Source organism: Oryzias melastigma, linkage group LG3, assembly GCF_002922805.2.
Source record: "Oryzias melastigma strain HK-1 linkage group LG3, ASM292280v2, whole genome shotgun sequence".
Taxonomy (NCBI): Eukaryota; Metazoa; Chordata; class Actinopteri; order Beloniformes; family Adrianichthyidae; genus Oryzias; species Oryzias melastigma.
In genome coordinates this window covers 14,203,191-14,215,571 of record NC_050514.1, presented here as the reverse complement: position 1 = coordinate 14,215,571, position 12,381 = coordinate 14,203,191, and the positions used below count along the sequence as shown (strand labels likewise).

Genomic DNA, 12,381 nt, shown 5'->3' with positions numbered 1-12,381 from the left:
ATGTATTTTAATGTGTTGGCTAAACATCTTTTTTTGAGCCAGTGTACAGTCAATACACTCAAGTTTGAGGTTGAGAACGGACTAACAGTGACAGTCGTTGGTTCCTACCAGTCTTTGTTCATTGGCTCATCCTAAAATTGAAAGAAGAACGTGACAAATACTGTATTTGTCTGTGTTTGCAGATATGTTTTATATTGTAGACAGCAAATGCTTTAAAGTTTTACACTTATTTCATGTGTTCTTTAGTTGTCAAGCCTGTTTCACTAACAAAAAGTATGAATTGCTATGGCTGCCTCTTTTTTATAAATATATATCTATTTATGGAGTGAAGGATGTGTGCAGTTATCAAAACGCTGTGTGGATACTGACTACTTTTGACACAGTGTCTTCACACTACATCATGCAGTATGTTAAACAAATGAACCATGCCTGCCACAGTGAATTGTATCATTGTGACACTGCTTTGGGGACAGAGTGATGTTGGAGTAAAATAACAAGAGAGACTGTGGTCTGATCCTTATGTTGTTGTCAGTGCCAGCTTGCTGTGGGCCACATCACGAGTCAGAGCTGCAGGACTGTGTGTCAAACCTCACCAGCTTTGGTGTCTTCATGACAGGATTACCACATCAAATGTGTGGGGGAATCTCCTAGAGTGGCATCCAGTTATCAAAGGTCTTTTCATGCCCTGTAAGGACCTGAAGCTCCACTTAGACGTGCTTGGAAATCCTCGGTGTAACTCGGACACGACGAGGCTCCAGTGCATGCCTCTGCCCAGGAGTGTATCAGTGCTGGATCGTGTCCAGTTAGAAGACAGGTTGTTTCTGTTCTGCCTTTGCTTGTTTCCACATGTGGATGTCAATAGATCGGTCCTCTTTCCCTCCCAGAATTCTGTTGTTTTGTTTGTTAAAAAAGACAAACTATCTTATAGACGATATGCAACACTGCAGAAAATGGACAAGTTGAAACAGCTTGTGTCGGTCTTTTACTAACTTGTGCATTTTGTAATTTTTCTTCACATTCTCACTCCCAAATCGTCATATTTAGACAAATTGTTAAGGCTCCCTCCGTGTCACTTTTGGGTGTTTTGGTTCCCCTCAGCTTGTTTTTTTTTTGACGTGCTGGTTGTAACCATTAAATATCAGGTCCCTAACCCTCCAGTCGCGGTAACAGACCTTACCTTCACTTGTTGCTACGCAAGTTTCTATGACCGTTTTCAGGCTCCATGTACAAAATGCAAACAGTTGAAAGTAAAACCAGTTGTACTTGGATTTGGTAGTGACAAATGGGTGCCATCGTTTTTAACTCATGAGTGGCAACTTTTTTATGATTTGATCATGAAGGAGAAAGTTGCATAGCTGCAAGAAAAAGCCTGGAGCAAGATTTGCGATATTTGCACCGCTTTGCCATTTCACATCAAGTCCTTATCCAACTGTTGGTGGCGTACATGCGCTAGTAAACAGTAGAAAAAAGAAAAAGAAGAGGAATCCCCCCCCCCCCTGCTTGTCCAGTGTGAACACTAAACTTGAACTCGTGGTTTATGCTTGTTGTGAACTACTACTTACTCCCTTTTTCTCCAAAACAGATTATTGTAAGTGTACTCTGTACCCTTGGGGGATTTATAAAGTTATCTATCTTTATTAGAAGTTAGAGGGGTGATACCTGAGTAATTTTTTACCATTTCAATATTTTCAGGAGGATTTCTTTATCAAAATCTGTGTGCAATAGAAAGAAAATATGATGGGATCATGCTTGCAGGGCCACACATTTTTTACCCTAAACAAACTTTTTTTTCCCCATAATTTTTGACCCCTTTAGGGATCCATAACTCTGTTTTAACATCTAGTTAGGACTAGAATCCACAAAAGACAGAAGCCTGTTTATTTACCTCATCGCGGTACATGGCATATTATACTTTTTAGTGCTTTTCTACCTTTTTCAAGGCCCAAAGTACTTGAAAAAGGTAGACATTCTCACACCCATTCAGATTCCAATGGCATCAGGGTAGCTGTATTCATATTATATTTAGCTGTACTCATAGATATATTCAGGGGACTATTGATTTACTTCAAGTGCCTGCCCAAAATTTTAATTTTTGGGGGGAATCTTGTTTTTTTTTCACTCTCAATATAACATTTGGTTCTGATTTGAACAGCTCTCGTGTTGTGCCTATACTACAGAGCACTCCAGTATATTTGCAACATTAAGGTATTTTTTGATCCTTTAAATCAACGATGAGTGATTGATGTAAACAGTGCTAACATTCACAGCAGTTCATGTGTTAACAGAAAAATGGTACTTGTTGGAGAAAAAAAAAACTGCTGCAAAAATCCAATCTCAAGACTAAACTGGAATCTGACAGTGTGTTAACTGCTGCTACATGATAATTGGCACAGCTTTTTGAAATTATTCTCATCAAAAGTGCTTCTTAAATACGTTATGAAAAGGTTTGAACAATAGATTCCCTGATATGAGTTTAATAATCCACATAAATCCCCCATCACCTGTAAAAACCCATAAAGGTTACTGTAGGCAAAACAACAAAAATAACCAAAATATATCACCAAAAAAGCAAACACTGTTGAATAATATAAAAGTTCATTTTATGATTTAATGTCCTTGATGGCATGGATTAGGGGAATACTTATAGAAAGTGGAGTCTGGCCCCTTGAGACACATCTTTTAATTAACCACAAGAATAGCTTTTTTACCCCAGAGATTTATCAAGATCTCATTTTGATTTTAAGTCAGGGACCCTTTTGAGAACACAAATTGGGACATCTCGCTGTGCACATAAAGATGTTTTGCTTTTTGGAATCACTTATATATATATATATATATATATATAATGCTTACATTCTTAGATCCCTCGGGAAAACCTGTTTTGAACTGCGTAAAGCGTTTGGCCTCTTCAGCTGCGGCTTTGTTGAATGAAGTGCATGTCTAAGGGCTACTGTGGCCCGTGATAAAGAAATGTTGCTGCTCAGTAGGTTTTTACCACAGGCTCTGAAGAGATAACTCGATCGCTGCTGCTTCCTCAGATCACTTTCTCAACCGCCTCCAAGCAGCAAATCAAACAGGCCCACATCCTGACCCGACAGCTGACCACAGCGAGAGCTGCAGTGATCTGTCCCATCACTGCAATTGACAGCTTTAATTACTGATGAGTTTTGACGTTTTTTTTTTTTTTTCGTATCTATTCATTTGAACATACTAAAAAAAAAATTGTTTTTATATATAGGACAATTACTTTGTGCAGACTCAGTCCATAAATGAAGCAAAACAAAATCTTAAATTGTTCCTCTAAAAAATCTTCAAAATGAGGAAAATATTTTTTTACTGAGGGTTTTCTGGTATAGACTCCCTTTGTTGCCATGAAAATTAATAAAGCTGGTATACAATCAATACCCAAGCAGCACAAATCATGTTTAACCAGTAAAATAAAAGTTGCTTAGAAGTGGTGACGTAGGAAAAAAAGAGTAAAATAAATATTTAAGCAAACAAGAAAAATTTTTGTTACATATTGTTGGATTTTCTTTTTACTGATCCAATAAACGATCCGAATTATGACTCATAAACCATGAAATGATCTGGCTTAAAACTATACGGCTAATAGCTCCGATATTACTCCCTATTTTTGCTGCGCTGCTAATGGTAGGTTTGGGGTGTGAGGAGCTTGAAGCTAGCAGGAGAAAGTTTAAACAAAGGGATGATGGGATGTCAGCTGAGGCTTACTTCCGTGCCAACGGTTCCACCAACAATTCAGTCTATGATGAACTCCTGTCTCTCTGCACAAATTATGACCTAGAAAATGACAAGTTTTTGGATTTTGGAAAAAAAAAAGAAACAAGCATAATTAAAAGACACTGGGAACACTTTTACAATAGATAAAATATGATTGGAATGGCGCTTTAAATATGACGTTAAATATAATTAATTTATAAATGTATTTTTTATGTTTGTTTTTCCACTGTCTTTAGAGCACAATCAAATCTATCCTACTAGAAATGACTTCTCTAAACATTTTGGAAACAATTGGAGATTCTTAAATTAACCTCTGCTGACATATGGGTTTGTTGCATATAACACAAGACATGAAAACACTCACACCCCAGATTGGATGTCACTGGGACTTTAAAGGGTAAAGCCATCCCACTCACCGTCTATTTCTGAGGATCTCACCTCGTGGTTTATGTTGGATCATTACCGAGCCTGTCTGTCAGCAGATTCATCTCCATGTCACACAAGCTAGCTCCATCTGTTCATGAAACCTTTCAACCAACCGAGAAAGAGGAGTGAGATAAAAGTCGTTACTTGTGTCAGTCACTCCTGGCTTGTTAATTAATGGGGTTGAAGTAAACAGGAGCCAGAAGTTTGCAGTTCCCCAAGTTTGTTTGCCTCCTGAGTTTCTTCCGCAGCTTCAATTTGTGTGGAAAATCCTGAATAAATTTGATCAACTGCTTCTCCAACCGTGAGCGTTGCCTTCACTGTGTTTTTTTTTTCATGGAATATGACTGTAAATTGTATATGACAGGTTTTTCTACTGTCTCTGCTTTTGAGAGCCACAAACAATCAAGCTGCCGAAATTGGTTTAAGTCCAAAACAATTTATAGACAGAATTACCACACTGCTGAAGGCAATCGAATTTCCCACAGAAGGTTGTGACCCATCCACATTTGCTTTCTTGCCAAAAAAACAAATACAAGTACGCACAAATACACACAGAGAATTAATACATCATTTCTCCGATGCAAGGCTTATCTTTTGATCTCTAGTTTGTATTATCATTTTTATTAAATCAAGGTACCTTAACAATAAAAAGGCGACGTTAAATTAGAGCTTCATTTTACAAAAATGTTGTGGATTAAGCTGCGTTTAAATTGTTTTATTTATGGCCAGCTTGGATTCTTTCACTGAGGTTGAAATCTGTTGTTTAAATGATCTGTGGTCAGAAAGCCAGCAGTACAACTTTTCCATAAGGATGTACCTCAGTTGTCTTCCTAAATGTTTCCTTTGTTCATGTTATCTCTTTTCTCTCTTTTTTTTTATTTAGCAAAATACATGAAATAAAAAGTTATTCCACTCATAGCTTTTATGACATTTAGCTATCTTAAACTACACTTTACTTATTAAAAAAATGTTCTCTGTATGTTGGGAGAATATTTTTCAAAATGATTGAATTGTGCGGATTTTAGCGATCAGAGAAACATAAAGCAATAATAGTAAATTATTTAAGTGTGTGATTATCTTATTAATACAGCCTCAAATTAAAAGGAAGCTATATAGAGTAAACCCCACCTACACTCCTAGAGCTTACTAGAACTTTTTTTGAAGTTCAAGTCTCTGTTGAGTTTTTGTTTTTTGGTCCCTTCAATCCATAAGAAAATGTTAATGCCAATTTTACCGGTGATTTTATATTCCCTTTAGGAGGTAAAGCAATTCTTAGTCTCCTGGTATGAAGCACTGACCTGTAAGTATTTTTGTCTCTGACCATTTTTTTCCCCAATAACTGTAAAGAGCTTTGAGCCCTACAGCAAGGTAGAAGAGTGCTACATAAGTATAAACCACTTTTCCATACATGCAATGGCCCATAAAGACAGATTGTTTTCTTTTTGTTCATATATTCACTCTAAATGTTTGCTCAGATGCTATTCAAGGTGCAGAGGACCCTCATTTCCTGTCAGTACGTTTTATATTTAGAAGCTGTGATGTCATCACAGCTGACTCCACCATATGTCGGTGCAAAGTGGAATTTGTGGTCAACTCAGAGATGACAGGAGGCCCTGGATATTATCATCTGTTGACTACTGTTTTTGAAAACAAGTTTAAGGGTTTGTGCTGTGTCGCAGCATCTTGCTGCCAAATTAATATATATATATATATATATGTGTAGTTCTCATCCCAACCAAGATTGTTCCAAAAGGGACAACATTTGTTTACATGTCATGCAACAATTTAAATGACGTTGTGTCACTATTTTTTGCACAGAAGAACCATGTTTTTGCAGTCTTTTTATGCCTGTTGTCCCTAACTTTATCATTAAACTGAAGCCAGTTGAATGGACTTTCTACACTTACACTGATGTGAATTTTTTTAAGGAGTGTATTAAGAGAAAAAGCTTAACTCTTTGATGTCTGAGTTTATTTCCAGCCATGAAAAAAAAAACACCTGTTAATTTATTTCGTGGAGATACTAAATTAGATCAGTTTGAAGCCAAAGTGGTTTGATACATATTTGCATCAGTAGCCATCAAGGGAGAAAGCAGTACGAGGAAATGCAGCAGGAGGTGGACATGGAGGTGGCAAAAGCCAAAAGGGTGAATGAGAATCTGCAGGACAGGTTGGACACAAAGGAGAAAGAGGTAGATCTGTGCAGATCGACAACCCAGTGAAACAGAGATGGAAAGGATGTGCAGCAGGGTAGGCTGATCAAGGACAGGCATGGAAATTTGTTCCACAAGTGTCCAGAAGGTCACCCACTTCAAGATAGTGTATCTGTGTGTGAATGAGAGGGACTGAAGTGGATCAGTGAGGTTACAAGGAGCAGAGGTGAAGAAGGTGGAGGACTTTAAGGACTTACAGTCCAGAGGACGGAGAGTGTGGGAAGGTAAGGAGACGTGTGCAAGCAGGTTGCAGCAGGTGGAGGAAGGTTTCAGGTGAGATGTGTGACTAAAGAGTGTCAAAAAGAATAAAAGGAAAGGTGGAAAAGACTCTGGTGAGAGCAGCCATGGTGTTGAGGTTCTGAGAAAGAGACAGGAGGTAGCAGAGAGGAAGATGCTGTGGTTCTCTTTGAAATGATGGGGTAAAGGGTTAGAATTTTTAAAGCTAACATGTTTAAAGTAATGAGATTGAAACTTGTTATATTAGAGCAGAGATTTGTATCTGTATTTTGACAAATGTACTGTGTTTTTCATTATAAACAGTTGTTCTGCATTCTTTTAAATTAAACATGAACTTTGTCTTTTTAGCTGTCACAATAATGTGAAAAGACAGTAAAGCTAAATATGTTACTGTGCATGACAAGAAGAATTTTTTTTCTGTTTGCTGATCACTTCCTCAAACTTCTTACTGAGTCCAGATGGAAACAGTTGGGGGTAATGAATTATGCCAAATACCAGATTTCAGCCTGGCGTCTGTGCCGCATGAATCACAGATGAACAGAATATTGATGGAAGTGAGCAAAAAAAAACTTAAATTGTGGTTCAAAGACAGAGTCTCAGCTTCTCTGCTGAGATCACACTATGATTGTCACTGTTGTGCCGTCTGTTTAATTGTGGAAAGAATACTTCAAAGGTGTTCTCATTACACCAAAGAAGCAGAGGCTGTGAACTAGGGAGCTGGGTCAACATTTATGAGGTCGCTGAGGTCTCTCAGAAGTAGACGAGGTCTGTCTTGATCATCTCAAGGCTGTGGATGTTTTACAACTGTGTTGTGTCTCTGCAGCAGCACTGCAGGAACATTGAGAGGAACACTTTGACATGCGTAAAGTGGGTTGTTAGTTCCTTATTTAGTAGAAGAGGATCAAATGATGAGCTCTTATTACCAGGGAGATATACTTTTCAAGACTCTATTGGAGTCAGTGGACTATGCACGGAGCTGTGTAATGACCTACCGGTTTCAGATAAGACCGCTGGTTTACTTCCGGTTGTATCTATCTTTTTGTGTCGACTTAGCAAATCTCTGGACATGGTGAAGTTTTATGTTTGCTGCTCTGACAACCAGATGCATTTCTTTCTGTTGAGGCCATTGAATCACTACTCAATGATCTTTATTGTCATAAACAGTAGAAAATCAGACTGTGTAAATCCTGAACTTCATCTGGGGTTCTCTTTGGTACAGCTTTTATTCTTAACTTTGATGAACAAAATTCTTCATTGCAGCCACATGTTGGAGGGTTTGGTTGTGGGAGCTTTAGAATCTGTATTTTAATATAGTTTTTTATGCCTCGTTTCCACTAAGCAATCCGGACCGGACTGGTTTAGAATGATCTTGGCAATTGAAGTGAACGTTTCCATTGAGTGTTGGACCATCAAGGCGCATGCAGGGTGTATACTGAAGATGTAGTTGTGCGTCATAACAATGCCACTACAGCAATTCTCCGTATTCGTGGACTCTGGGTCTCTCCATCCCTAACCACCGCAAATAAGAAGGGGAATGCAAAAAATGTTAAATTCTTTGCAAGAAGATTGTAGGAGGAGAAAAAGAATACAGGTGAAAAGAGGACAGAACTTACGGCTTAGATCTTGAGTCGGGAAAAGAGCTGTTGTAAAATCTTTCCGCCAATCATTGGGTTACATCGTGTGATGACAGTAGCTCCACCCTAACTGCTCTGCTCCATTTTTCTTTGGACCTACAACCAACAGGGGATCAAAAATGGTACGAAACGGTCTGGCCTAATGGGTCCATTTTATATTGGACATGGTCAAAATACCATACCGGTCCAGTCCCGTCTGGTTTGGACTGCTCAGTGGAAACAAGGCAACAGTTTTCCCAGGCTGTGAAATTGCAACTCCCTCCAGAGTAGTTTCGGAAGAGAATCAACATCTACAAGTACTAGGCTATGCATTGTTCTCATCCAAACAAAACTGGCACTATACATCACTTCTCCAGGTGAAAGGTTAATTTCACTTGGTTATTTCATAATGCCAGAAATAAAGAAATAAGGAGAAAAGGAGATGAACTGATGGATTGGTACAGTAATGCAGACTTTGTACTAGACTGTTGAAGTGAATAGAAGTGGAGTTTTAGGATAACCTTAATTTACCAACTATTCTACACCAAGGATAGGCAACTCCAGGCCTCGAGGGCCGCATTCCTGCAGGTTTTTCCACATATCCTGCTCTGGCACGTTCTAGTTGGCCGGACACACCGGACCAGGTAATCAGTCATGAGTAGGGCTTTGATATCTGGAAATCATTCAGACACTGCTGCCCTCGAAGCCTGGAGTTGCCAGTCCCTGGTCTATGCTATTGTTCCTATCTATGAGGTCATTATGAGTAAAAAAAGGAGCAGCTACATGCGGTGGATATGAGCTTCTTTTGCAGGATAGCTTAGGGTGTAAAATTCAGCAATTTTGGGGGAATTCTGGACTCAGGATCTGTTACATTGGAAAAAGCCAGATAAAGTGGTTTGGACATCTGGCAAGAATACCACCCGCCTTCCTAATGAGACATTACAGGCATGCCCAACTGGGAGGAGACCCTGTGGGAGGAGGCTCTGTGGCAGACCCTGAAGAGATTATCTCTCTCAGCCTCAGAAAGAATTGGAAAAGGAGGAGGGGCTGAGGGAATTCTGGGACTTCTTATCAAGGGCGCTGACCCAGTGACCCCAACCTCACACATGCGGAAGATAACAGATGGATGTCGTTTTTATGGATCGTCCACAGGATTTAATATTATTTTAGTGAGAAGTTCTAAAAATGGCATTAATGAATCTTTTAGGTTTTCTTCCAGCTGAACTTTTTCGAACTCACTTTCTCCCCAGCTTCTTAGCTGTTCGAACATTTGAAGTGTAATATGTTTCTACCTCTGTTTCGGTCAATGGCAGGTGAATGAAATCAAAGAAAGATTGGAGGAGTCCAAGAGGTTCTGGTCCAAATTGCCAGATGACATCTGTTCGGAAGAACTCACACAGCCTGACGAGGAGCAGTGCTGGAACAGCCACACGAAGGGCAGGTGAGAGCTTGATAACTGCAGCAAAAGTAACTCTGCTCTCCTCTTATCACATTTTCCCTGCCAGGTATTAAAATAACCACACTCTGTTCCCAGATCAACTCTCTCTGTGAGCACAATGGCAAGTACTGACATGGACAGCCTCTGCTGTATATAAGCTCTAATACTCAGAGGACTGTGGAGTTTCTAACACTTCTTGTCACCAATGCAGCTTGTAGAGTAACACCGAGCTGTACAGTAGATTGCTGTGAGAGCTGTGCTCGCTGACACTGAGCGGGAGATGCTGGCAGGGAACACTCTCCATCACACCACTCCAATGTTTTGTTCCCTCCCAAGAATTACAAAAAAAAAAAAAAAATCACCACATGGTGCAATAAAAGAATAGGTTTGTGCCAGTTGATTTTTTTAAAAACGGTTAATTGATCTCTCAAACTGTGTGTAAAGTGTTTTGTAGAATTTTTCTGATTCTCTTGTGAGAACTTTAAAAACACACCCTAATGAAACCTGTGTTTTAATGTGTTTTTGTGGCATTTTCTTATGATGGAGAACATGTTTTTTAAAAAAAGTAAGCACACATTTGCATTTTTGAGTACTTATTTATTCAAATCGGGAGCAGAGGAAAAAATGCCATTGAAAAAAACTTGAGTGTGACGGATAAGTTACTACGGCAAACCACAAGCTCCAATTTTAGACTAGATACAGGGATATCTTTGTTTTCAAGAGATCAATTATACACTAAAACTATTCATTATACAATTACAGATGTGTGTGGTTTTTGTTGTTGTTTTGTTTTGTTTTGTTTTTCTTCAAATTGTGCATAGTTTTTTAAAAAGTTTGATTGATTGATTGTTTTTCTTCTCTGAACTGGCTCAAAGCTGCACTCCAATTTTGCCGACAATTTTCGTTGCACCGGTAATGTTAGGTTGGGGTTTTGAGGGGCTGTAAGCTAGCAGCACAGTGTATAAACGGAGGGATGATGGGAAATCAGTGCAGGCTTTCTCCACGCTGACATCCTTTCCACATCTGAGAAGTGAATTTCTATTGAACACTGCAGAAACTTTGCCCTAGAAAACAACAGTTTTTTTTTTTTATTTTTTTTTTATGTTTGCTAAAATGTGCATAATCTTAAGTAAAAGACCACTGGGAACACTTTTACAATAGATCAAAAGATGATCAGAAAAGGACTTTAAATGGCTAAAAAGTGAGTATAGCTTTGTGTTTGAGGAATATTTTAATTTATTGTAGCTCACAGGGTGCAAAGAAGGTGCAAATGATTGCTGTAACAGCAACCACACCTCCTTTAATTTAAATGGTATAGTTTTTTTTCAGGTGATTTATGTGAAATGTATGCTTCAGTCATGCTAGTCACTCTCTACGTCAGGTTCAGCAACCTTAGAAGTTGCCAAATGAAGTTTTCGTTATTTTATTACACACTTTTTGTCCGATTTCATCTTCTTTGGTGAAAACGCATGGCTGTCCCTTGAGTTCACGTCTGCTTCAATTTAAGCTACTGTGTGACACATCTGTCACTTTACAAAAACAACAGTGGATTTTTCTAGAGTGGATCAGTGTTGTTGTTCATGTTAAGTTGATGATACATACCTGTAACATCTGTTTTGGTGCAAGCAAGAATTATTATTATTGTTATTATTTTTCTTTTAAGTTGTATTATGTTTAGATCAGGGGTTTGCAAACTTTAATTACAGAGCCATTTGGGTCATTTTTTTACTGACTACAACGTGATTGGAGCCACAAAGTCTGACTTCACCCTTTTGAAACATAAAACACTAATTAATATTAATGTCATTGCTACTGTCATGATCTATATACATGAACTTTTTTTTGGCATAAGTAAAACATAAACTTAATAAAAACTTTTTTTTTCTAAATATGAAACTATTTAGATTTTTTTTACAGAGGTTCACATAACTTCCTTTCAAAATAAAAGACGCACATGGTCATCTCAATGCAGTAAATTTTGTAGTAGGTCTTGTGATGTCAGTGGTGAAAAAAGCACAGTTTCGGGTGCATCCGATTGTATTTTTTGGACCATAAGGCTCACAGAATCATTGAATTTTTCAACAGAAGGAAATCTTCCTTAAAATCTGGTGTGCCTTATTGATGAATGCTGGCTATCCTTGCTGATCTCCCATTGATATTTTGTGGGTCACTGTGCTCTAAAACATGTCAAACATAAAATATGCTTGATGGATTCTTGGACCATCACAGCTACTGTAGTCAGGAGCCTTGCGGTACATGTATTTAAAAATTAACTGTTTAGTTTTGCTGGATGTGTCCACAAAATATGTTAGTTTTTCAAAATTAAACGCATCTTTATTATTCTATAACTAGCCACTGTAGCGTGAAAGGGGTGAATATGAAGTATTCAATCCCAAAGTTGGTTGAAAAATATAAACTTTATTAAACGGAAATTTAATAAAATTATCCTCGGGGCACCACCTTCGTAATGAAGGAAAAATATTACTCATCAATGATTAGCCGCTACTTCTAATCAATAAAGTAATCAATTAATCAGTCTCTCAATTTTAGCGTAAGTGTCTTTACCCTGTGAAGTGACTTTGCCACAAAGAAGAAAATAATGATATCAGACAACAACGTCCTTTTTAATATTTATTTAATAACATGAGGTTAAACAAGCAGAAATAATGGACGTAAAAGCATGGAAAGCAATGAACATATGTGGAACACAGAAT

The 12,381-nt window shown here is 38.2% G+C and overlaps 1 protein-coding gene across 2 annotated transcripts in view; it reads left to right on the top strand.

Annotated features, from left to right (window-relative positions):
- The window catches only part of gpc6a (glypican 6a), a 159,226-nt gene that overhangs the window by 139,180 nt on the left and 7,665 nt on the right, over positions 1-12,381 (top strand). For both annotated transcript variants that reach the window (XM_024296148.2, XM_024296147.2), the window contains one exon: positions 9,543-9,670. In XM_024296148.2, the coding sequence (XP_024151916.1) occupies positions 9,543-9,670 (128 nt within the window). The remainder of the gene's footprint in view (positions 1-9,542; positions 9,671-12,381) is intronic.